The 27,621-nt window shown below is 32.9% G+C and overlaps 2 protein-coding genes across 2 annotated transcripts; both read left to right on the top strand.

Moving 5' to 3' along the window:
• Positions 1-3,892: 3,892 nt before the first annotated feature.
• On the top strand, positions 3,893-19,930 carry LOC111365547 (xaa-Pro dipeptidase). Its single transcript, XM_022986104.1, has 16 exons — positions 3,893-4,054; positions 4,141-4,315; positions 4,428-4,541; positions 4,837-4,937; positions 5,432-5,563; positions 7,393-7,524; positions 9,548-9,675; positions 14,493-14,535; positions 15,348-15,431; positions 16,799-16,840; positions 17,376-17,446; positions 17,735-17,788; positions 17,890-17,995; positions 18,108-18,176; positions 18,838-18,981; positions 19,506-19,930. The coding sequence occupies exons 1-16, from the start codon at positions 3,923-3,925 to the stop codon at positions 19,635-19,637; spliced, it is 1,659 nt and encodes a 552-aa protein (XP_022841872.1). The 5' UTR covers positions 3,893-3,922; the 3' UTR covers positions 19,638-19,930.
• A 1,283-nt stretch (positions 19,931-21,213) lies between these two features.
• LOC111366121 lies at positions 21,214-26,175 on the top strand. Its single transcript, XM_022986795.1, has 7 exons — positions 21,214-21,524; positions 21,899-22,009; positions 22,380-22,448; positions 22,832-22,963; positions 25,341-25,418; positions 25,514-25,645; positions 25,725-26,175. The coding sequence occupies exons 1-7, from the start codon at positions 21,312-21,314 to the stop codon at positions 25,914-25,916; spliced, it is 927 nt and encodes a 308-aa protein (XP_022842563.1). The 5' UTR covers positions 21,214-21,311; the 3' UTR covers positions 25,917-26,175.
• The last annotated feature ends 1,446 nt before the right edge of the window (positions 26,176-27,621 follow it).

The following is a 27,621-nucleotide window of genomic DNA, read 5'->3' as shown; positions in this document are numbered from 1 at the left end:
TAAAATTTTCACCTCACATAATTTTTTTTGGTCCAATGCAAGAACTGGCTAGTCTCTTAAAGGAAATATTTTGTGCATCTTTGGATCACGCTCGATACAAATTTTGCTAGATAATTTGACTTTGCATTTAAGTGAAACATCGTTAAATGTCGTTTAACTGTCACTTGGACCGATGCTAAACACCAATGGTGATGAATATCATTACTCTTTTTCTTATGAACTTGTATTGTGGAAAAATCCATAATTGTAAGCTCAACAACATTAAGAGCTGCTTGGAATGAAAAGAAAGAACTTTCATTTTCTTCAATATTGTAATTAGGATCTAACCTATTGTTGTTTAATTATCAATAACAGATAACAATAACCTTATTATTGTTGGTAAATTTAATCGGTAGCGTATGGAGTGGAACCAGACTCTCATATACCTTATTTGTGTTTTGTACATCGGATTCACACTTACTGTATTTGGCAATTGCTTACCATATATGGCAGTGCAAGTCATCGTATTTGATAGTGCAACTCACCGTATTTGCAAGTCATCGTATTTGACAGTGTAACTCACTGTATATGATAGCTTACTGTATTTGCAGGCGAAACTCAGAGTATTTGTAAAAAAAATTTGCATAAAGTGTTTTTATTCATACACTAACTAAAATAACACAAAACTTTCCACTTATAAATAGAAATACTTTATATGTGAAATATATTTTTCACAAATATAACGAATTAGAAAAAACAGTTTATTTTATTTATCTATTTCTAACATAAATTCCAAGTACGTTGCAAAATAAATAAATAAATATGCAAAATTGCAAACTAAATAAATAGCATATATAATTTCAACCTGACGTCTGTGTAAACACAGTTTCTTTTAGACAAATTCGCCCCCTTACCATGGTTCTAAAGGTTTGGTTCGATCGTCTGTCTCCCAGGATACAATGGTAACCAGCAGAATCCGAGCACCGCGATTCAACTCCAATGAACTGGGTGAGTGTTCGATTAATATCACCTTATTGGAATGAGACGGAACAAAACAGAGATAGGAAGGAAATTGCGGACAAAAATTTTCAGTGTATGAACTGCTGAAAATTGAGTGAATTATATAGACTAAATCTTACCATTAGTTTTCTGCATTAACCATTGTCGTTTTTGGAGTTACACTTCGGTTTCGACCATTGGAGTTTTGGAGTTTCAGACACTCAAAAGTCATTTGGAAAAATCACAAAAAAATAAAAATAAAAATTGCAAAACGCGGACAGTCCAAATTGGCCAGTTTTTGCTCCGTTCGATCCGACATTCGTGTGCGCAGGTCGCGCCCGCACTCAAGTCCAAGTCCAAAGGCTATTTTTGTCCGTGATTTGCACCCTCCCTGCGCGCGCACGTGGAGAGAGCCTCTGTGCTATATTTGATCACACCATTCGAATACATAACCATATATAAAGTGGTTTTGATTTCCATGTTTTTCCTATATGGGACAAAGTTTTCCCACCAATATAGACCATTTCCAATGGTCCACTTTAGACTCCAATTTCTCATTCACCCGAATTTCATTTTTGACAAATAAATACATGACTTCGATGTTCTCGCGGAAGAGAACACATATCAATTTTGATATTTCAAATTGGACCAATGACTCCCACCAAAAATTGTGCAAAAAGTGAGTCAATTCGCTCATTTTTCCAACAATTATAATAGAAACAATATGCATCACTACACCGACATTTTTATAGAGTCAATGCCATGTTTTTGTTCTGTCAAACATTGCATGCTTTGCTCTACCAAACACATTTTTCAGGGTAGAGTTGGATCGGCTGTTTAGCAAAACTTCTGCTTTTTATAAAATTCATGAATCACTTAAAATGTGTGGTTGAAAATCAATTTAATAGGTGCTTAGAGTTGTGGGGAAAATTGATGCCGTGTAGGTTAGTACAAAGTTTATGCGTGACAAGTTTATTTTATAATATAGGATGGATTAAAATTTAAAAAAGAATAAATATTTGAGTCTCCTCCTTAAAATACACAAGGCGTGTCATTTCTAAATAATGGAATTTCATTTATTTGTCAGAAGTTGATTATGTGCCATTTTAGTTTCTAAGAGCATAAAACTATATGAAACATCAAAATAAGAATACAATTATTACATGAACAATTGAATTTCTACAAAATTATAAATCTTAAAAACACGTCCTAATTCAGTAGAAAATCTGATAGAATCTATATTTTCAAATATATGCAAGAACACCAATGCACTTAACACAAAATTGAAATGAAACTTAAAGCAAAACATGTGTTACTAACTACTACACAAGGCAATTAATCCCTTGATTGAGCTCCATTATTCAAAAATTCATATTTTCAAATTAATTTTCAACCACACATTCTTCAATAAAATAATATTATACGCAAACTTGAATTTTTTCTTTATTTTTAACCATAAATTCTCCATCAATCTACTATTCAAAATATATTATTTTTTCCAAAATAGGGCTCAAACAAGGGCTAAATAGCACATATCATACTGACAAGAACATAAACAAAAGCACAATCAGTATATTTTAGATTTACAAGGGGAAAAAAGACCAAAATTTAAACTTGTGTTCCAAAACACGAGGCAATGAAATAGAAGTATAGCACATATCGTCCCTCCCCCATTTGTAAAAAAATTATTATTTTTTCTTCAAACTCATTTTCAATCAATACATTTTTCTTACAAAATAACTTTACACGTAAACACACAGTTTTTACTTAATTTTTAACCACTCATTTTATAAAGAATCATTATTACAAAAGTTATTCTCCAAAAAAAATGGCTCAAACAAACCCATCATACTAAACTCAATGCAATTTAACTTATACAAGTAATCTAAACAAAATTTGTTAAATTATACATTACTCTGTGTAGTGCATTTTAAAAAATTGGATTAAAAAATTGTCTATAGAAAATAATCATTTAAAAAATCGCTTCTTCAATATTTAATCACAAAATTATCGTTCCAATAGTTTTAAAAATTAGGTTTAAAATTCAAATGCCTTGTAGAAGATTTTGAAAATTACTTATTTTCTGTTGTTCTTCGCCACTATCTTATGTCGTTGCTCATTTAATTTTTTGCACGTTTCGGACTGTTTTGATATCTTGCATGTGGTCTAGTATGTTTATGTGGGCTCAAGTAAATTTTGTTTTGTTCGTAACAAAGTTATTTGGCTCCCATTCGATTTCCATTTTTTGACCACAAAAATGAAAAATATGATCGTTATCTATCACATTAAGCCATTATATTTGACTTTCTATCTCTTATTTGGATCTCATAACAATTATATTTTTTTCTCATTTTTACAAAAAGGGTACCCAATGGTCCATTGATAAACTTGCAAAAGTGAAAAGGTATCTCTTATAAGGTCTTTAATAAAGATCACAATAAACAAAAAGATGAAGTCAAAATGATTACAGTTCTTAATGTAGAAATGGAAAATTCTCTTTATGTGCAAGAATATATTTATCACGATTTATGCAAACTTTATTTTCTTTCTATCATAACTTTTGGGATTGTCAAGTTTACTTTTTGTGATTGCCATGAATTTATCCTCTTTGATGCCAAGATTTACCATTTTAATTGTCATGAGTAGTGAAATTCTATTCTTATGATTGTCCTAATCAGTTAATAGTCGATCATTAAAATTATTTTATTTATATTTTATCTTAAAAAAGTTACCTGTTTTACTTTTAAATACAGGGTTACTTATGCTCAAAGTAGTGTTAATTTAAATTTTAAAATAAGCAGCTTTTTTTTAACTAATTACTCTTTATAATTGACTTATTCACTTATAAGTAAATTATCTAAGCATCACTAAACATTAAATAACCTTTATTAATAAAAAATGGCAGAAGTGAGAAGTCTCAGTTTTCAGTACTCAGCCAGTTACAATGGCGTCTTCTCTCTCCCCTCCGGAGGTCCCGATGGAGCTCCACGCCAAGAACAGAGAGAAACTCCTTAAATCCCTAACCCAGCACCTCTCAACCTCCTCTCGCCCTCTCCAAGGCTTCGTCTTTCTCCAGGTTTCTCATTTACTCTTTGTGTTATTCGATTAAAATTTTTGATTTGTTTACAGAATTAATGAAATCCGAATACGTTCTTTTGTTAGGGTGGTGAAGAGCAAACGCGTCATTGCACCGATCATGTAGAACTCTTCAGGTTCGTTTCAATGGATATTATATTTGATGCATTCAGTAGTCCATTTGTGGTTCATGCTTTCGAATATAGTTTAAAGCTGCGTTTGCAGTATGGAATCGGTGTCTTGAGATTGCAATTGGTTAAAAGTTAATGCAAGAGTTTCCTATTTTGAGGTCCCAGTTTTATGTGCCTTAAAGTGTATCATTGTCTTGAAGTTTAATTGTCTAAAGTCTTAAGCTTTTTGATGTTTTGGAGAAGGTTACAAAAATTCATATGAGGAAGTTGGAGAGAAACCTCTATATTATCCACTAATTTTATTGTGGCAAAAGATAGCTGAACTAAATTGGAGTTTTGCTGATGTCAGGCCATTTAGTACGTGAATGCACGATTTGAGTTAATGAGCACAAGACAACTATTGGTGTATTGTATTTGTAAGCAAATGTTTAAAACATTGAAAAATAGTTTATTTACTATTATTTCGGGTTGTTGGATTTCTGGCCTTCCTTTTGGTATATTATCAAAGCTTATGGTATATTTTATTTATATAAAAATCAGTTTTTGAGCTATATGTGGTGGAAATTTGATAATTTCAAATTTTTTAACCACGGTTAAGAGATTGGCACTTGCTTTTTCATTATTAAATTTGTACTTAGTGTAACAACTTAAGCCTCTATGCTTTGCCCAATTAGTACCAGAATTCAAAATAAATTTCTCACAAGGCAGAGGCTGGGGATTCTAATCTTGGAGGATGAGATAGAAATCCGTGAGGTGTATGATGGGCTCCGACTCTTTCAAAATGAATAGTATGTGTATATCATGGACCCACAAGTACTATCTACTTATCCACCACTCATTTGTATCAATTTATAATTTAAATCTTTTATAAACAACACCAAAACATGCTTTAGACCTGATCATTTATTTTTTCTGGATGAAAATAGTGAGATGACAGGGACCATGATACAGTTACTAATGAAAATGTAATAAATGGAATTATAACCATTTAACTGGGTTGGAGATGACAGAACTTGCTGTATTATGTGTCATAATGTGTATGGAGAAGTCATGATTGCTTTATTCTGTTCTACATCTAAATTATTTTGGGTTTCTTCAAATCTCATATTTCTTTATTTATATGCTATACCATTTATCTCATCTAAACTTGGGTCCTTGGATTGCTTGCAAGAATTTTTCTAGATTTTGATCCAAAGACTATGCTACCTGAAGGGAAATTATTGATTTTTATGCTTATATATCTATAGGGGATTGACAAGTTTAAGATGGATCTAAATACTTTGCATCCTATTTTGACCGAGTGCCGTGTTACAAAGTCGGAACTAGAGCTTACTCTCATTCAGTTCGCCAACGATATAAGCTCCGAAGCTCATGTTGAGGTTAACATTCTTTGTTTATGTTATTTTTTAGTTTCACGCCTTTTTTTAAGTGAGATTTCCTTGCCAGATATCTCATATATGAATGTTTCATGCAGTTTAATTATTCATAGTTCTCGCTATTTCTATGCCTGTATGGAAAAGAACATTGGCTTATTATATCTATGTGAACTGAAGTTCATGCCAATTATTAGAATAACTATTGATCACATCTTGATTCATTGATTGACAAGTGGGTCTTCTATACTTAATAGAACTTGTTTAGGAGATTCTGGCAATGTTGATACATGCAGTTTCATTGGTATTTAGATTCTTGAAGGTCACATGTGAAAGAGCATTGTAGGTTGATATTGCGAGTCGTATTTTCTTACAAACAATTTGACCGTAAGACAATGCCTTTTGTTTCAAAAGTGGTTTATATTGAGATGTGGCTAGGACACTTTCCCATCTAAATCCTTTCTTTCATTTTGTTATCCCTTAAAGATGTAGTGGGAAATAAAAGACCTTCCCCATGATAAAGAGTATCTAAACCTGCCACTTACTATGGCAAAAACATTTTTATCTATCTGTTCCATTTCTCCTCTTCTTAATTTTCATTTAAATTACCTTAAAAGGTGAATGTTTTTGACACTACTGCATGAAAATTGGAATGCGGAACCCACTTAATTTGGCTTTTGGTTCAGGGATTTCCTCCAAAAGCTTGATAGCATTGGAATTTGTGTATCAAGAACCAATAAAACTAATTAGGGGCACATATATTAGCATTGTTATTACTTTCAGTTTATTCTAGTAACTTCACAATACAATATAGTGTTGCTCAGAGGCGGATGCCCAGAAGCAAATTGGCTTGTAAAAAATGGAAAACTTGGCCCAAATTCGTGGTGAAATAAAATAAAATATTTTATACCTAATGTACCATTGGATACATACACATATACTTTTGAGTGGCCAAACACTTATATGTGCTTGTTTATATGTTTGCTGAAAATATTTCTGCTGGGGATTATCCGCAAATATTTCTGTTTGCTGAAAATGTAAATCTATGGCCTTCTATTGTTTGTCAGGAAACCAGAATCAAATAAACATCTTTGGTTATTGTAGAATAACAAGTTTCTATGCGTAAACACAAATTTGTCATAGTAATATTCATGGTTGTTGTTTTATATTCCAAGGATAAAAAAAAGGGAGAAACAAATGTATACTTGTAGCTCTAAAGTATTAGAACATAGGCAGATGGCAGACTTACTTGGTATATAGTGAGGATAAACAGTAGCCCATAGCTGATGAATTTTATCAGTGGACTTCATTTTAATGTTTCTAGCACCACGTTTGGCTACCGTTTATAATGTGTTTACAATTGGTCAAACCACTTTTTATTCGTATATCATGGACCCACAAGTACTATCTACTTATCCACCACTCATTTGTATCAATTTATAATTTAAATCTTTTATAAACAACACCAAAACATGCTTTAGACCTGATCATTTATTTTTTCTGGATGAAAATAGTGAGATGACAGGGACCATGATACAGTTACTAATGAAAATGTAATAAATGGAATTATAACCATTTAACTGGGTTGGAGATGACAGAACTTGCTGTATTATGTGTCATAATGTGTATGGAGAAGTCATGATTGCTTTATTCTGTTCTACATCTAAATTATTTTGGGTTTCTTCAAATCTCATATTTCTTTATTTATATGCTATACCATTTATCTCATCTAAACTTGGGTCCTTGGATTGCTTGCAAGAATTTTTCTAGATTTTGATACAAAGACTATGCTATCTGAAGGGAAATTATTGATTTTTATGCTTATATATCTATAGGGGATTGACAAGTTTAAGATGGATCTAAATACTTTGCATCCTATTTTGACCGAGTGCCGTGTTACAAAGTCGGAACTAGAGCTTACTCTCATTCAGTTCGCCAACGATATAAGCTCCGAAGCTCATGTTGAGGTTAACATTCTTTGTTTATGTTATTTTTTAGTTTCACGCCTTTTTTTAAGTGAGATTTCCTTGCCAGATATCTCATATATGAATGTTTCATGCAGTTTAATTATTCATAGTTCTCGCTATTTCTATGCCTGTATGGAAAAGAACATTGGCTTATTATATCTATGTGAACTGAAGTTCATGCCAATTATTAGAATAACTATTGATCACATCTTGATTCATTGATTGACAAGTGGGTCTTCTATACTTAATAGAACTTGTTTAGGAGATTCTGGCACTGTTGATACATGCAGTTTCATTGGTATTTAGATTCTTGAAGGTCACATGTGAAAGAGCATTGCAGGTTGATATTGCGAGTCGTATTTTCTTACAAACAATTTGACCGTAAGACAATGCCTTTTGTTTCAAAAGTGGTTTATATTGAGATGTGGCTAGGACACTTTCCCATCTAAATCCTTTCTTTCATTTTGTTATCCCTTAAAGATGTAGTGGGAAATAAAAGACCTTCCCCATGATAAAGAGTATCTAAACCTGCCACTTACTATGGCAAAAACATTTTTATCTATCTGTTCCATTTCTCCTCTTCTTAATTTTCATATAAATTACCTTAAAAGGTGAATGTTTTTGACACTACTGCATGAAAATTGGAATGCGGAACCCACTTAATTTGGCTTTTGGTTCAGGGATTTCCTCCAAAAGCTTGATAGCATTGGAATTTGTGTATCAAGAACCAATAAAACTAATTAGGGGCACATATATTAGCATTGTTATTACTTTCAGTTTATTCTAGTAACTTCACAATACAATATAGTGTTGCTCAGAGGCGGATGCCCAGAAGCAAATTGGCTTGTAAAAAATGGAAAACTTGGCCCAAATTCGTGGTGAAATAAAATAGAATAAAAATTTTTCCCAGTCCAAAAATTAATTTTAGTCCAACTAACTTCATTTCCAACTCAAGCCCAATGTTTAATTATTCAAATTTAGTTTCAAATTTAAAGAGTTCACTTATAATCAAATTAGTTTATTGTATAACAAATAATTTTTATTGATTAAAGTAAAGATAAATGATTTATTTTAACAGATGCCACACTTTTGACTAAATTTGAAAAGTAATTAAATTTTCTCTAACGTATTTTTTCATATATTTCTTATTTATAATTGTAAGTTAAAAATTTATTCATTTTGGCCATGAAATGGATGTTATTATCAAAAAAGTAATATGCTTTATATTTACTTTTATCAGTTAAAAATATATTTGTTCGAACTTTGTCATGAGTGTCCAAAAATATACTTTGACCCACTTTGTTATGAGAGTCGAGTTTAACCTTTTAAACTAAATATCTTGTGGCAAAGAGCATCTTTTCTGGTACAATTTTTTATTTTTTATTTTTAAATTTCAGCCTAACCTAACATGTCTTCCTGGCTCTACCTCTGGTGTTGCTTTATGTATTTACATACAAGTTGGAAGATAATAGTTTACAAATTCATAATTATCTTATACATGCCATTATTTCATCTTGTCATTTTGTTTGCCCAAATTACAATTCCAAATCATAAATGACCCACAAATTGGATTGCACGATCTGGTTTCTAAGATCACTTGGCATGGGCAGGGTGGATGAATAAAGCATGATAAACTTAAAGTTTCTGTTAATTTAATGAGTATACAAGCAATTCAATTCTTCCGCCAATGGGTTAAGAGCAATAGAGAAGAACTAATGGACAGAGCAGACTGCATAAGACTCTTTACTGTAATGAACTTACCTTATCCTACATGTAACGCTAGGGTCCTGATCGAGCACAACTAACTGTCTTCTTCCCTTTATGTAACCTTTTTATTCTTGCTTTTTAATCTTTGTTCAACTCATTTGTTCTTATCAATTTAATGTTCCTATGTAAAAATCTTAAAGAAGGATGTAGTTTTCCTTCCTTTTAGGTATGGTTATCTCATGTTTGTATGCATACATTCTTTTTGTGATAAATGGAGGTAAAATTATTTTGATTTTCTATTCTGTGCCTTGAGTAGGTTATGAGGAACGCAAAAGTGGGCATGAAAGAGTATCAGTTAGAAAGCTTGTTTCTTCATCACACCTATATGTATGGTGGCTGTAGGCATTGTTCATATACATGCATATGTGCTACTGGTGACAACAGGTAAGTTCCTTATCCTTCTTTTACTCTCTGGTAGAATCTACAATTACTTTGAATGATGGAACCGCCAATGTGCAGCTTTGGTCTGGGAAGGGAAGGAGTATTGAAATATCAATTTAACTAAAGTTTTCTATAGCTCATGTGGGGATTCCAAATTTATTAAATGGTAGACCAATTCTAGTCCTCTTTATCCAGTCTCTCTTCTTTGTCATAAGTAGCGAAGCTTTAGGGTACTTAAGAGGGGCTAAAGGTCCCTGCCATGGCACCCTGGGTTTTTTCTTCTCTCTATTCCTTATTATCATAATGTGTAAAATCACTCGACGTAGCTGGGCAATAGATTACTAGTCATTAACATTTCGCTTTCTCTTTGCATTTTGCATTTGATGTAACCTAGTTCGAAACATGTGTGGTGCTTAGGCCTATTATCATTAATTGCTTCTGGGGCAAAAAAGGGAACGTGTAGCTAAATGCAGCCCCCTGAATGAAATAGCCTGGTCATTGTTGTCTGAGCTTGAAGTATAAAATGAAATCTTGCCTTTGAGTTGGTAATGGAGTTCAAAAAACGTCACTTGCAAGTTTTTTTCATTTTTTTTTTAGTTTTTTTTGGTTTGCGGAATATTTTGCAGGAAGGCAATTCATTACTTTGTGAATATATAGGCCTGCCAGGGTAGGCTGCTTTAGATGATTTAATCAATACTTTTATAAATGAGAGAAGAGTCTTCACGAATGATGGATTATTTTACAATTAAGTAGAACAAGTGACAATATCATAATATTAACTATCATTATAAGCACATTGAGCTGTATTCTCAAAGAATGCCATCGAAAATTATCATTGAAAAGAAAGCTCTTAATCTTCAAAGAAATTTCCTTCTATAGTATGCTTGTTTCTTTTCTGATTTAGGCCTCACAAAAATGGAATGGGTATAATATAGAACAAATATGTTCAGACCACCAAATTACTTATTTTCCAAAATGCTCATGTAACATTTTTCGGAATTATCGTGCAACTCGCAGTTTGCTAGGGCGTTGTATCCCTCATTAAGGATTCACTATAGTTTGACTTTGTTTTCGTCAAAAAAGTCAATGAAGAACGAATACATGTTGTTGAGATGGGATATGTGATTAAGAAATATGGTTTATTTCTCTAGAAAGTAAAGTGATATAAGTACTATAGGATTATAAATTATGAACTTGGAAGTGTATACTTGAGTTGTTTATCCTGCATCCTGCTGCCACGCATTTTATGTAACGTGTTTTATACCGCAAGTGTACGGTATCAAGTTTTGTAATATAGTATTAGAGTAAAATTGTCGAATCCACAGGGATTGATATTTAAATCCTATCGAGTACTATAATTATTTCAGCTTTCACTTTATTTAGAAAATCAAACTTTAACACGATGTTTTATACTAAATTAAAGTAAATGGGATGAACGATGCAAGTAAATAAGGGCAATTTGTAAAGTTTCTTATTAAATTATGGATGCCTAGGGGTGATTTCACCGTACTATCGACAATGTTTTCCAACCGTTATAACTATTTCTATCAATCTTTCCAAAATTTATAGGCAAGAACTCTAAATTGATTTCATTTCCCTCTCTCGAGCACCAAATAGAATCTATTTCTATATTTTAATTCCAATATCTCTATTCCGAACTAAACATATAGAAATTATCAAAGGACCTAGTTCTTTATGTGGAATTAGCCTCAAAGATTCGCACTTCCTCTCGAAATCTACGAAATCTAGGTTATGTTATTCTTAGATCACACCTAAATTTACCTCTTTGGAGCGTAGAAATTTAAAGCATCAAATCAGTCAATTAGTTGCCAATTAATTGAAAGTATTGCGCAAGAACAACATAAATAAATAACCGGAAATATTAATTGAAATAATTATATAGGAATTAAAACATGTCTAAGTAGGTTACATCAAATCCATAGGATTAAAGTCTAGTTCATGATGGAAGAATTAAATCTAAACAAATTGATGAATAATATAAAGAGAAAAAGAAAGAAAAACTCTTTTGAAGCTTTTAATTGGAATTCCCCTTGATATTTTTCTTGCCTCCTTGCCCTTGATGAATTGTCTTCAATCTTGCCCCTTCAATTGTTGTGTTTGGCCCCTCATCTTCTTATTCAAAATAGGGTTTTTTGAATGTTATTTATAGTATGTTGGTATTTTGGACGAATTAGGGTTGAATTGAGCCAAGAAAAGATTCAAAAAATATAAAAACGCGTTTTCCTGCATGTCCGGCGCCTCGGCGCCCAATATGGGCGCTGCGGCTCAGGTCTTGCTGCTCAAATTCAGATTCATGGGCGCTGCAGCGCCCATTTTGGGTGATGCGGCGCTCGGTTCCATTGGAAACAACAGACTGCGCGTCCTTCGGTATTTTTAACATAACTTCTTCGTCCAATGTCCGATTGAGGTGATTCAAGATGCGTTGGAAAGCTAACTCAAAGAGCTACAACTTTGATTCAGACATCATTCTCCAGCTCGATCGTTTGCTTTGTCAAAAACAGGTCTCAATGTGAGGCTGAAATTCCAGAGCGTAACTTTTCGGTTGGAAATTGATTTATGATTATATTTTGCCTAAATCTGATCTCTTTGACATCTTTTCTCATCCAATTGACTCCTAAAGCTCTCGGATCTTCATCGTGAGGTTCGATACAGTTTTTAATTATTTGCATTTTAGTCCTGAAATTTTGGATCTCTTACAATTTGGTCCTTTAATCCAATTTCGCCGACTTTTGCCTATTTCCTTCAATTTAATAAACTTATATCACAATATCAAAACACACATTAAAATGCTCTAAATCATTCTCAAAGGTAACAAAATAATGAATTAAGTGGCATAAATATAATGAGTGTGGAGCACTCATCACCTGCTGTTGAGATCATCCATCCTTGTTCATGCTCCCTTGCATGCAATTGAGTTGTTTCTTGTAACGACCCATGTTTTAAAGATTTAAATTGTTACTAAAAGTTTCATTCCCTAGTTCAATAAACTTATCAAAGATCCCAATATAAAAATTTACGTTCCAACAATAATAAATAAAAGATATAGGAAACATAATCGATTGAAATGTGTCCCAAATCCTAAATAACAAATTTCACATGGAAATAAAACTAAAATACCGTTGAAACATGAAGATCTATAATTATTTTTATTGAATTCCATACTTTCTGGCATCACGGCTGTACTTTATCGCCCACCAACTAACTACTCATTCTAACTTGTGAAGAGTGGGGAAAAATTGTGAGTACATGGAATACTCAGCAGAACACGAAAAATCATAGTGCAATTTTGAATAAAAATATTTAAATCATGCGTTAAACATATCATACCATCATCATATCTTTAGAAACCAATAAGAGCTCAATAAACATCATCTCTTTGGTATTGGATGGTCATAACATACATATCATATTGTATTTTTAAACTTCCACAAGCATAATAATTCAACATGAAAATAAACAATTTAAATGGGATAAAACAACTGCATCTCGTTATTTTACCTTGTTAGATCAAATAAAGTTGAAAGGTAAAACCAAAATCACGTTTCAAATCTTTATTTTCTACTTATATGCCGTGTGTATGTGTATCTATATATTTTATTGCGCAAACAATAAACCTCATGTACGGTATTTAAATTAAAAGGGACAATAGAATTTTGATAGACTTAAAAGTGTGCAAAGTGACTTGTTCAACCAAAAGTCTCAACCCAAATATTTCGTAAAAGTCAAAGATACTTCACCCCTATCCAACCTACACATGGCAACCAAATCCTATCAAATCCCAAAAGCAAAAACTAAGAAATCAAAACCAGCTTCTTTTTTTTCTTTTTTTTTTCATTTAACCACACTTGGCCACACCCCCCCAATTTAAATACAATATTTTATTTAAATCAAAACCAAAAATAACTTCTATAAACTATAATATCTTAGGTCTAACTTGTCCGATTAAACTTTTCTCGAGTTTAATATACATGATTAATTACGAACTATCCAACGAGCCCCATATTGATATACTTATCTTCACTTTAGCGAAACCTAAAATATTTGGCCCAAGTAAAATTGTATTAATACATATATCACTTTAGTTCCCCAACTTTCCAAATTTAAAATATAGTATATAAAATAATTAATTCTAGTATGTGAAAATTTTCGGGACTTTACATTTCTTCTGCATCCTACTGTGCATGATGTTCTCACTGTCCACTTAAACCTCACCTATAATTAAGGAATCAAAGAATTCTCATGGAGACTGTTTGAATTTCCTTCATTTAACTTCTTATTGTTTGGATAATACGTTTGAGGTTTGCTACATGTTTCATTCAAGTTACTTTTCACAATGCTTATGAGCTTGCCTTTTTGTTTTCAACTCCAGCATATAACAGGCGAGTTTATGTTTCAAATAAATGTTTGCCTTGAATTTAGAATTCTAAGGTATATTCACTTCTTCTATTTTCCACGACACCCATATTACTAAGCATGAGGAAAAAGTTTTTCGCAGTCCCATTACCTGTAGCTGTTAGAACAGAATAGAAAAATAAAATTTAAGTGGCTGCTCCAAAATAGAATTAATATGATTTTGGCGGATTAAATTGCATGTTGGTTCATGGTTGTCTCAAATTCATCTCAACAATCAGTGTGTTTCTAAAAGGGAAAGATTTGTGTGGTTCGATTCATCTCTTTCCTGCTTGTTTTTCATCCAATGTGTAATTTTGGTTTTTTATTAAAAAGTTACTTATCATTATTAAATAGACAGGAGTTTCATTGCTTTAATCATTAGTTAATAGTTCTCTGTCATACTACAGTGCTGTGCTGCACTATGGTCATGCAGCTGCTCCAAATGACAAGGTATGATAACTATTATGTTATTGCCTTTTGCAGATTTATGCATAGCAAGCGAATAGTTTCTTTCCCACAGTGACTGATCTCTCTTTTTCTTTCTCACTTAAAATTCAAAATTTCATTTACTTGATTTCCATCTATTTCTTCTGTTATTCAAAGGAGTGAAATTATATGCAACAGAAGAGATGAAGTTAGAAATTGAAGAGAAATAATTGCATGGGAGATCATACTTTCTCCAGTTCAATAAAAGGCCAGGGGAAATAAAATTCTTCTAGTATCCTTCTTTTCTTAGAATTGTTCAGGCTACAATGACATTGAATTAACTGGTCAACCTTAGAGGCATGCAGCGTTTGAGTGATCATTATGGTTTTGAGTTAAACAATTAAGGAACATTAAAGATAAGAAACACTTGCCTGGTGGTGGCATGTGGTTGCGTGATGTCACTTTTCTCATAATACGTAATAGATGAAATTATATACTTCATAGATAAGTTGTATTGCATCTATCACTTGTTCTTGCATTTTTTCTTTTAATGTTTATCCAGAGGCCTTTAACTTATTTTTAAATCACCTTTACACTAATCTCTGTACATTGTACATCATATTTTAATGAGCTTTCATATCAAGTATGATTTGTAATGCCTTTATCCTTTTGAGACAAGTTATTCGTTGTGGATAAGAATCTAGTATATGCTGATAAACATAGTTATGGTTTAGATGGTTTAATGTCTTTTAGAGTTGTTTCTCCTATTCTAGATAGCACTTTCATAGGCTTCAAAATACAAGAGCTATATTTAAACATCCTATGGTTCATTGCAGACTTTACAAGAGGGAGATATGGCATTGCTTGACATGGGAGCTGAATACCATTTTTATGGTTCTGACATAACTTGTTCCTTCCCAGTGAGCCCCCGTATATCTTTTTTCATAGGCAAATGCATATTCCATCAATCAATAAAATTTTCTCCTTGCAAATCAGGATTTTGCAACTGAGGTTGATGCAATACACATACACACACATGAAAAAATGTGAAATTTACAAAATGTGAAAATTTCATTAATAAAACACCAAGGTTAGGCATGTACATGAGAAGTTCCTCACATAATCTATTATGTCCATATACTTATAAGAAGATACACCAATTCAAGAACTTTTTGCATTGATCCCGAAATTGATGTGAACGAAAGATCTATGATAACATGCTTACAGTTTTCTCTTTCCTTCTGTGACAACCTATGATATTCTGCAGCCCAGTGTCTCAAATCCCCTATTCTTTCCCACTTCTGTATAAACTCCACCAAGTCAGACGACATAGAGCAAAAAGAAGAGATTAGAGATCCTGATATTTAGCCACTTCACATAGTGGCAACAAGTGATTTATGGTCCCTTCGGCCCTCGCACAAAGGATGCTACAGTAGACATTATTTTTCTTCTTCCTTGAATAGTCACCTGCAAGGACCCTCATGAACCGCATTCCAAGTAAACAAGCAAGTTCTTCTCCTATTTTTTTTCCCTGTAGGGGGGCTGTTTTAGTTCTCTGAATTTACTTCCATGTGAAGACCACATATGCTACCTTGTATAGTGCTCACTAAAATGCCTCGGTAAAGAGATCCCATCTTTAGATCAATTCTACATTATAACATGGACCTGATTGTCGTCAGCTGGGGTACGATATTGTTTATTTATCTACCACATAGCATCCTCCAGACGATAAATAACTATACCATTGTTCTCCTTTATTTATTTCAGAAAGTTTGTACGCATTTGATTTTTCAGTCTTGACACAACTATTCAAAACTTTATTTGCATAAATTAGGTCCATATGTGTCTATTTAGGTATCTGGAATACTTTTCGACTTGATTATAGCATTTTTGTGAGGTGATCCTCTTAACCATGTTATGCAACATTCAGCAAGTGGCTTCTGAATAAGCTTGTGACAGTTTCAAACAATTTGTCGACCTGGCTTTTTTTCCAGAAAGAGTTACTATATGCTATATCTATGTTGCGTCAAGCTTTAGCATAATATAACTCTTGGATTATATTCTTTTTCTTTTTTCATTCTGAATGTTTTTTACCTTTCATGCTTCTTCCTTTTAAATTTAACAATGTTGATGGTCTCTTTCAGGTCTCAAACTAAATGGTATTTTATTTGATAAAATTCATTAGTTGGGATTCCTATATTTTGTTACACTGCTAAGAAATATAGTATCCCATTTTTTATATTTGATTAAATAAGTTTCTCTTACAGATATCTGATTGTAAGTGCAGGTAAATGGGACATTTAATCGAGATCAATCCCTCATATATAATGTGAGTATTTTTTTCTGTTTAATGTAGCTAATATATATTGCTCAGGGTTTGTCTCAACTAAAACAATAAAAATGAAATCATACTGCTGCTTGTAAATTTTTGTTTCAAGACGTCCAACTTGAAGTTTCTTCAGTCTGAATTGAGTTTCTTATGAGATTCTGGAATCGTATAAGGACGATACTACATCAGTACAGCACCGTGTTTGTACTTTCTGTCACAAGAAACCTAACTAATATTGAGATGCGGACACTAGTACATTCATGAATGCATGGGATAATAATATTTTATTTGTTATGAATGTCATTGTTCATGCGTCACTGACTATTATTCCAGTCTCGGTTATGAGACCACCATAGATTATCAAATTCTACAAACCGAGTAACCATAATTGGAGAATTTACAAGCATTAAGTTTAGGAGGTCTTGTTGGGCCGTCTCTAGTAGCTCAATTTCTTTCAAGGAAATACTTATTCAAAGGGTTAATGCCTTGTTGTCTCATTTATTACTTGGTTTGTTTCCGATTTTTAAATTTGCAGGCTGTTCTTCGTGCCCACAATGCTGTCATATCCAGTATGCGGCCTGGAGTAGGATGGGTTAATATGCACAAGTAAGACCCTGTAACTAGGATGTTCACTGAGAGTAAATGACAATTATTGAAAGTCAGGGTCATAGGAGAAAGATTAATTATTCTTTTGGGAAATTTTGTTTTGTATGAGTTCAAATTTGTACTGTGGTATAGAGTTTGTTCTGTATTAGTTTTGTGTTTACACACTTTCTGGAGCATGGGTCTTATAATGAATCTGCTGTGTACATGTTGCATCCCCGTAATTAAGAAAAATATTTCCTGAAATTTAATATTTTGTCTGGTTGCTTATGCCTTTCCCCTGATTATTAGATTAGCTGAAAAAACTATCCTTGAGTCATTGAACGAAGGAGGCATTCTTTTCGGGTATGTATATTTTCTCGATGGTATACTTTCGTCATTTACAACTTCATGTAAAGGCAGATAACTAAATTCTAACCTGTCTATGGTTCTTTGATATTGACCAGCGATATTGATGCTATGATTCATGAGAGACTGGGTGCTATTTTCATGCCTCATGGCCTGGGACACTTATTGGGAATCGATACCCATGATCCTGGGGGTTACCTACAGGTTAGTGATTTTATTTATTTATTCATTTATTTTCACTGCAGTTTTAACCGTGTGCAAAATGCAGTAAAATTTTACTTTGTTTCTTATGCTGAGATAAAATGCCCAATTCTAGGGAGCGGAAAGATCGAAAGAACCCGGATTGAAGGCGTTGCGTACAACTAGAGAACTCTTGGAGGGAATGGTATGTCTAAGCAATTATTCTAGTGTTATATAGCTTAATTTTTCTGTAGATGAGAGAAAATGGTGGTCCTCTTGGCTGCATAGCCTAGTCATTTGTTTGAGGTGCATTTCTTGTGTATTCTGTATTCTGAAAATATGAAAATAAAAATTAGCAACATTCAGGTCCCAGTCAACTCTTAACTAATACAGTTTAAAATCGGCTCAAGATTTGTTTGCATGATAATAAATCTAATGCATAAATCCATATTTATATCTCTGTTTCAAAGCTTGTTCATAAGCAGATAGCTTATCGCTGCGGGATGGAAATACTATGCTATTAATCAACTTAAATTGTTAGTCATGTTGGCTCTCGCTATCTTATCATCTGATCTTGGAATTTGAATGGAGTAGAACTTCTATGTGATTTTGTATGATGGTTGCATAATGGAAATGCAGAATATTTAACAGAAATCGATAGCCTAAATTGTGAATTATTGGACGTCCAATTTTTAGCAATGGCCAATATACTCAATCCTTATCATCTCATTTCAATACTTGAATTTTTCAGAATCATGATTAGAAATCATATTATCTTATCATTTTATCTCAAGACACAAATGCTTCTGGATGATAAATACGCTGGGATGTTGAACACTAAATTATCTTGAATGGTTAAACCACAGGTGATAACCGTGGAGCCTGGATGTTATTTCATTGATGCTTTGCTAGTTCCTGCAATGGAAAATCCGAAAACATCAAAATATTTTAACATTCAAGAGATAAACAAATTTAGAGGTTTTGGCGGGGTTCGAATCGAAAGTGACGTGGTATATCCTTTGCTAACCTTTCTTGATTATTATTATTTTTATTATTTTTTTTAATTTAAAATTTTTTTATATCTACAAAAAATCTGTTGTTTGCAGTCTTAATTTTAACTGAATTATCAATTTTTTGTTTTGGATTGAGCAGATATTATAATATCTTGAAGCTAGATGTGCTTGTCAATGTTATAAAATCTTGAATCTAGATGTGCTTAGTTTGTCCATATAAAAATGCTATTATGGCCCTGTCTGGCTTAGATAAAAATTAGATTTAGTAGATTTTGATAAAAGTTGATGAAATGCGTAGTTGAGAAATTGATAAAAGTTGCGAGTCCTATGAAATATATGGTTGAAAACGAGTTCAAGAAAACATGAGGCCAAACTGCTATACAAAGTAATATAATTTTCAAGATAAAGTGATATGCTAAATAAATACCACTATCTTATTAATGCACTCGAACTTGTGAAATTCACAATAATCACATCTATGTACATCGTTCTTATTTGTTGCTATCTTTGTATATCTTCAGTATGTCACCTCGAGTGGTTGTGTGAACATGACGAAGTGCCCGCGGGAGATACAAGAGATCGAGGCAGTAATGGCTGGTGCACCCTGGCCTATACCCAAGACAACTATTCCTTCTGCAAATGGAGAAATCTAATCCATCAAGTACCAAAATTGAGCTTGCCAGATAATACATTGTAGTTTCCTTTACGGAATTATAAAGGTGATGCATATTTCGTCCTTGTGATTCGAAGTTCTAAATAAAACTTGAAGCAATGAAAACATTCATTGTCAGCTGGGCAAGTGTTTAGATTCATTCAGTACTTCTCCGTCTGATCTAAAGATTGTACAAGCTTTGAATAAGGAGTTCTAATTATATAAATCATTGCTCTGTATTATGCTTTGGTTAATTGAGGAAAGAAACATGTTATCTCATGACAGATTTCCTTTTTAATTTGTGATTTTTACCTTGCACTTCGACTTATTATTTCTTTGGGACATTATGTCCTATTTATAGAACTCTTTATTTTTCGTACTTATTTTCAATCACATATTTACAAAATAAAATATTTTGTAACCACATTTTATAATTATCCAATTATATTTAAATTTAGTATTATTTAATTATAATTTGTTCTAAAAAAGTGGGACGAACTCTTTTAATGCAAATTTTGCCCTTTTTCGCTGGACTTCTTTTAAAGAGGCTTTAGAAGACTGAGGACTTTTAATGAGCATAATTATCTAAAACTGTTCCAATCCAAAATAATTTTTTAAGGTCTATAAATACCCTTCAAAATTTATCAATTTATTATGAAAGTAAATGAATAGATAAATCTTGAATTTTGCATTTTGTTTAGAATTTGATTAAAAGTTAACCTCTTGTCTTTAGATTAAGACAATTTTTATTTTTTTTAAATATTTTCATTTACCCATGTGAAAGAAGTTTGAGAAGAGTTCATATTGGACTAAACTAGACAAGTCCAATCCATGTTTAAGGGGGAAAAATAATTTGAAATTCATTTTTCTTTTCTTTTTTTAATTTTTTTTTTCTAAATAAGCATGTAAATCTAACACTTGGAACATATTAGAATTTCGCGGCAGGGACAGACTAAAAACTAAAATATGATCATTGGATACGATAAATGTCATTTGTTCATTCCATGTATTCCGATTCCTCATAGATAATTTCTGTACCAATTATTCATTGTCTGTGTCAATTGCGAATATTGTTGTTGGATTAAACAAAATCTTTTATTCACACACAGTTGCATAAGGGAGAATTATGGACTTCGAATATTTTGAAAGTCATATACGGTAAAATAATTGACACAATAACTGCTTTATCTCATGCTTTGTGGGGCTCGTGAGTTGATGCCAAATTTTATTTTCTTTCCAAGAATTGAGGCCAGCCGGCTCTTAATTTGAAGTTAAACTCTTTTAAGATTTATTCGTTGTTTTTATGTTTCTTCTTTTTTATTGATGTAAAGTTCTATCTAAACTTGGAATCTCTTTGTTTTTAAGCCAAAAGAAAAAGAAGGGTTTTAGATGGAATTAATATATTTTGATGTGTGAGAGAGAGAGAGAGAGAGAGAGAGAGAGAGAGAGAGAGAGAGAGAAATTTCGATATGATGCCATGGGTATTGTGGGGCCATTACACGTGGATCAAATCAACCAATCAGAAACAACAGGACACGTAAGAATCTTTGCACCATAAAATACGATGTCATACCACTCCAATTTAATGAAAGAAATTCGTCAGAAAGACTGAACATCAGGATTTAACGTCCATCAAACTAAACAATTGTAGAGAGAGTTTGAGAGAAAGGGAGTAATGGCGAAATTTGATCGAGCTTCTTTATTGTTAGGGTTAACCGTAACAGTGATAATGTCATCATGGATACCAATATCACAGTGTGCGAAGAAACCAGTTGGGGTGGCAAGGAAAGAGGACATACCTTTCATAAAATGTCAAGTCTGTGAAAAGTTGGCATCTCAGCTGTATCACCAAGTCCAAGCTAAACAAGCCGAGATCTCGCCCAAAATAGTAATTTTATTTTCTGTATTTATCCCTAAATTCTTCAATATGTTAATTCAAGAACTGGGCCACTTATATTTGTTAAAGAAAGTAATTTTATTGTCTGGGTTTATTCTCAAATTCGTTAATTCAAGATCTGGGCCACTTATTCTTGTTAATATTATCTCTCTCTTTTGCTGAATTTATGTTTTATACTCAATTTTTTAGTATATATTGTTGTGTCTTTGAGTAGTGTTACTGTTTCATCAGGCGTTTTCTCTTGTTAACTGAAGTCTCGTGATTCTGTAAAGATTTGCTTTCTTTCATTTGTAATAATGTGATAAGTGGATAAATGATTTATGTATTTTTGTTTGTGTTGTTGTCATCTGATTATGATCAAGCAGATCTCCGAATATCAAATTATTGAAATTGCGGAGAATGTTTGTAATTTAAAGAAGCAGGAAGCTGATTGGATCCTGAAAATTGACATTGTAGAGCAAGGTGATAGATTGGAGGTAAATATGTACTATTTCAATTCCTGGATCTTTTAGCATATTATTAGCTGAGTTTAGTGTTTGTAATGACGCATGCTTCTAGGCTTTCTTCACTAATTCTGGTGACATCCAGTCTAAAAATGGTACAATTAAAAGTTATATTCCCAGGGAAAGTGTAAATGATTATCTTGAAAAAGTTACCGACTAACTTAAGTGCTTGTTTGGATAAAATTCTAATGGGATAAAATGTGAGGACATTAAGTGGGTAGTTGTCGGGAATGTGTGGCTAAGTTGACTTTGCTTGAAACTATAATGATATTTTAATTTTATCCAAGCATGTTAGTATTCAGTGCTAGCTTGAGGTTTCTGACTTTGGAACTCTTCTGTTCAGCTCGTTGAACAGGTCTCTGAAGGACAATGCGGGTCAGAATGCAAAACAATAGAGCGAGCTTGTCAAGAGGTCAGGTTTCATAAAAGCTGTGTAGTTTTGGCGCCTATGACTTGCTGACTGTAACTTCCTATAAAGCATTAGTATTCAATTTCTTCAACTCCTTATTTTGAGTTTACTGACAATGTTTTTTTTTTTTTTTTTTTTGGTCACAAGTCTCTGAGAAAGCTCGACTTTGAATTTGCTTTGGTTCTCTTCGTGGTTATATGGTTTCTTTCAGTTATTCTGTGTAATTGAGAACAACTAAGTAGCATTTCTACATTTTATTGAATTCTTCTGTTTTCTGACTTTTAGATATCTGTCTTTTCTCTTTTCAATATTCCTTATGTTTGGGACAGTTTTAGCAGCGAAGGCATGAAATTCTGCAACTAAATGTAGACTCTGAAATTTTGCAGGTGTTGGGCTACTCTGATACTGATGTTGCAGAATACCTGTATAAAAACAAGCCAGACCTTCATTCTTTGGTAAAATTTATCTGTAAGGACCTTACCAAAGCATGCAGTAAAAAGCCACCACCAATTCCTAAGGTGACTGCTTTGAGTATCAGTACTTTGTGGTACTTTGCTACTTTTTATCGTTTTATACTCTTAGTTGTTAAGTATCAAATACTATTCATGACCGCGGAATTGATGTTCTTCTTTTCCAAATGGTTCATGCCAATAGCTTAATGTGTTACACGTGTAGACTGCATCTGCTTTCAGATAAACCATGTCAGTTTCATAGCATCTTCAAAAATATCTCTTCTCCTTAGAATTGACAATTGATAGACAAGAATTTCTTAATTTGAGATACCCCTTTTGTCTAGAATGACCTCCATTGACCTGGCACAATATTTAGGAGACTTTAGTAATTCCACATTTTTACCATTGAATCAATTCATTTTTTTCTGTGTTGAACTTAATCAAATTGTGTCAAAAATAGATTCCTGTCATATTCAGCATATGCGGCAAACAATCATAGTTTTTCTAAAATTGTTAACGCCACCATCATTTCTTCTACCACAGCCAGCGCCCTATGTCAAATGCCTCCAAAAAATGATAAGGAGCAAAAAAAAGGACTGTCCACAAGAACAAAATTACAGAGAAAGTCAATCAGGTATTGAGGTGTGTTGAGGCATTTTTGAAGTATGCCTCAAGCCAAACCAATAACTGATTTAAAAGGATATAGAAATATAAAATTTGTTCATAATAAACCATAAAACATCTTATAAAATCCACCAGAACAAATTATAAAAATTGAAAATCTACCCTCCTATATTGGAAGTCATTTTCCCAAAAATCTTGATTACTGGCTAATGCAGAGTAATTTGCCTTGTTTACCCAATTCTGGCACCTTCTTTAACCTTAAGTGAACACATAAGAATTAAGGCAGCAGGCAAATTTCCCTGGGTTTTACTATGTGCACACCCCGGTGTACAGCCCCCCCTGTTGTGAGGGGGCTGTACATTGGCGTGTACAACCCCTGTGTACAAATCGCAAAACCCAATTTCCCCACTGCTTCGGTTCTCTAGTATCAATGAGTGAGCATGCCCATTTGTGTTCGAACAATATGGTAACAAAATGGAGTACTTTTGCTAGTTTTCCAATTAGCTCAGGAAGCTAATGAATTATCCAAATACTGTTTCGAACTTATTTAGCCCCCGTTTGATTCTTATTCCTTCGCCAAAAAAATAAAAAAATATGACCATTATCCATACATCAAGCCACCATATTTGGCTTTTTTATCTCGCGTGAGTCTCGTAACAACTATATTTTTCATTTTCATTCTTACAAAAATGAGTACCAAACAGGGCCTTAGTGATTTTACTTTTGGTGCTTGGAAATGCATATTTGATATTATGTCGTTCGTTACCATTCGTATTTTTTCTTGAGAAATTTTTCTCTCATGACCAAACTAGTCCTTTCATAGAGAAAGGGGTATTGGGTGTTGGCTTCTATAGATCTTACCTTGAATACTTGATGGCTGGTTTGTGTTCCCGTGACACTCCATCACGCCCCAGTTGCATGTATTTTTTGCTTTTTAAATGAGAAATATAATAAAATATATAAAATTACAAGTGAAAACTCCACCACAATTTCCAACACTAGACCTTGCATTTCTTTAAATTAATTGCGAGAAATCCACCACAAGTTCCAAGGTCAGACCTTGCAATTCGTTTATGTAAGCTGTCAACATCTTTATTTCTTGAATTCTTGAAAGCACGTATTATTATACTTATATACATGTCAAGCATTTGAAATGGAGCCTTTGACTTCCAATTTAAATTTGTAAAGCATTGTTCTGTATCTAAATTAGCCTGGTGAAATAAAAATACTACAGTGGACACCTTGCAGCCTTCTCTAACTTTCAAAGGAAACCTAGAATTTCGATGATGGGGTTAAGATAAATTGATATCGAGACGTGTGTGGGTGAATTACATTAGTTGTTTAATTATACTTTTCCTAAAATAAATTTCTAGATCCGCCCGTAACTTTGATTAGATGGCTGACAGCCACCACTACCTTCAAAGTAATTCAATCTGATTCAGGTTTCTGAAAAAGTAAAATAACTTCAAGTGTTATTCATAATTTTTTTTTTATCAATTTGGTCTTGTTATGGTTTTATCTATCCAGCTGATTCTTGAGTGGATGATAAAGTTGCACTTAATTTGATTAAAATTTGGATTTGTTGTTCATTTAGGAATTTGTTTAGATATTGTTTTCCAAGAAGCTTTAGCCTGGATATATTCTGTTCTTCAAATGCTCAATTATCATCATGTCCTCTTGCCATAACACATTTTTGTTTTAGATGTGCATTAAAAAGGATCGTATCTACTTGTTTGCCACATTCATATGAGAAGAATGTCCTGTGACTTGGTATGCATAATTTTCCTTCTTTTCCCTTTTTATTTTTTCCCCTCTTCAGGATAGGACTCCTGGAGAACCCTTTATTGCCAAGTCCTCAAAAGAGGCTGAAATGGATAAACTATTAAAATCCATGGAGGTACTTATGCATACTTACAAATATAAAATTGTTTTGGCATCTTGTTCGGACTTCGGACTTTTAAACTAACTCTTAACCCTCACCCCCGAATTCAGGGTATGCCTGGAGCACCCAGCATGAAAATGTACTCCAGGGAAGACTTGATGAAAAATATGGGTGACGTAGATGCAGAAGATGAAGATGAAGATGAAGACGAAGACGAGGAACCTGACTTCCCCTCAAAATTGGTACTAACGAGAATTTCATATATTAATTCATAAATTCAAACTATGCAATATGCTAAGCTGCTATCAAACATTGCTACAGGGAAAAGTCTTGAGAGAAAAAGATAGTAAGAAGAATGATTGGAAGCAAAGGATCACTAAAGGAGTCGTAGACACAGGCAAGAAATTGAAAAGTCACGCAAACAGAGTTTCAAATCGGATAAGACAGTGGTGGAGTGGCAAGAAAACAATCTTGAAGAACAAGAGTTCGAAGTCCAATAAAGCCGAGCTCTAGGCCGGAGATTCGTGTAAGCAAACAGCAGTTCCTGGCCATTTTTATTTTCACCCAATTATTTTGTATACTTTTCGTATTTCCTAGCACAATTGATAGCCCGTGTCATCAATTTTTGTATTTCTTTCTGACTGCCTTTTTGATCTAGTTGTGGTTGCTATTTGTAACTTCAAAATATGCTCTTTACACATGAATGTAGCTGTCAGCAGCAAGTGGCGGACTAGCCTTTGTTTCTTCTTTTGATTAGATTTTCATTCTCAAATACTTGTGTTGATGGAGATCGCAAGGAAGACGATACATTATGTTCAGACTCGAACTTATCGACTTTGGCCTAGGAACTCTTTCGAATTTGAGACTCATTAGTGTCAGATGATGTGATAATTTTACATTTGGGATTTATATAATATTCTCTATGTTTTGATATAAAGAAGTCAAATCAAAGCTTTATTCCGAGCCAATCAATCCATGGTTCACCAATCTTAGTACACAAGTCTATTCCAGTTGAATCTTATCCTCACACAACCTTAACTCGAAGATGTAACTAATCAAATTGTTTGGATTACTCATATGACATCCCTCAATTGCTTATATGAGGTTCGTAAGCTTCATTTCTATGATTTGAAGTATGATATTACGTGCTTGAAATTGGAAAGAGGACAATTGATGTCATATACTTGGAAGTAAACTAAGAATCGCATATTAACACACTGAGAAGACACATAAATGAAATAATAGCAAACTTACATTATGGGAAAATAAAATGATAAATATATGTTGTTTGTTTGATCCTAAAAATAACATATACTTTATTGTTGTTCATTCTTGCGCTCATGCTACCCAAGCTCAAAAAACGCAACATACCATGTCTATCCTAGGATCAAGAGCTCCGCTTGGGTGTTTGACTGTAGACCCCTAACTCGAGATAAACTTGCTCGAAGTTGGGTGTCAAAGTACTAAGAACTTTGACGATCAACAATATATATATTTTTTTAAACGTATTGTAAACAAACATCGAGTCTTCTTAAGTTAAGTAGTCGAGGTGGGAACATAGAACACAGTTTTGTCCTGAATTTGTCCAAATTCATATATTTTTTTAAAATAAAATAAGAGGAAATTTCATCAAATGTCCATTTTTACCTAGTCATTTGCAAAAATGTCTATTATTGCAAACCATTGCAAAAATGTCCAATTTGAAAAAATTTAGACCTAAATACTCTTATTAACAATTTTTAATTTCACACTAAGACAAAAAAATGGACATTTTTGCAAAATTGTTATTGGTGAATAAAATTTGGGCAACTTACAAAAATACCCTTAAAATTAAGGGTGTTTTGAAAAATCATATGAAAAGGTTTTTGAAAGTAAAAAACACTCTGTAAAATTAAAAAAGTGACATTGCGTCACTTTTTTTTAAACACAATTCAAAAAAGTGACACAAACTAAAAAAAAGTGACAAACATCATAATAACCTCATTCATTTGTGCAACTCCAATAATCATGTTCTTAATTTAATCAGCATGTCCAGGACAATCCACGTGAGCGTAGTGGCGGCTCTTATCACATATCACGTCACATTTTTAGGAAGATAAGAAAGTGACAAATAAAAAAAAATAATAAACAAAAATTGACAAAAACCTAAAAGGTGACAAACTAAAAAAAGTGACAAAATCTATAAAAAAAAAAAAAAAAAAAAAAAAAAAAGAAAAAA

This window comes from Olea europaea, chromosome 17 (genome assembly GCF_002742605.1).
Source record: "Olea europaea var. sylvestris chromosome 17, O_europaea_v1, whole genome shotgun sequence".
NCBI classification, from domain to species: domain Eukaryota; kingdom Viridiplantae; phylum Streptophyta; class Magnoliopsida; order Lamiales; family Oleaceae; genus Olea; species Olea europaea.
Note: the sequence above shows the minus strand (reverse complement) of the source record. Positions and strands in the feature narration are given on the sequence as shown.

Excerpts from the sequence above, each read along its gene's own strand:
- LOC111365547 (XM_022986104.1), top strand. The coding sequence starts at position 3,923 with ATGGCGTCTTCTCTCTCCCCTCCGGAGGTCCCGATGGAGCTCCACGCC. Across the intron at positions 4,938-5,431 it reads ATGAGATAGAAATCCGTGAG|GGGATTGACAAGTTTAAGAT; the intron begins GTGTATGATGGG and ends ATATATCTATAG. Across the intron at positions 18,177-18,837 it reads GAGAACTCTTGGAGGGAATG|GTGATAACCGTGGAGCCTGG; the intron begins GTATGTCTAAGC and ends GTTAAACCACAG.
- LOC111366121 (XM_022986795.1), top strand. The coding sequence starts at position 21,312 with ATGGCGAAATTTGATCGAGCTTCTTTATTGTTAGGGTTAACCGTAACA. Across the intron at positions 22,010-22,379 it reads AGCAAGGTGATAGATTGGAG|CTCGTTGAACAGGTCTCTGA; the intron begins GTAAATATGTAC and ends TCTTCTGTTCAG. Across the intron at positions 25,419-25,513 it reads AACTATTAAAATCCATGGAG|GGTATGCCTGGAGCACCCAG; the intron begins GTACTTATGCAT and ends CCCCGAATTCAG.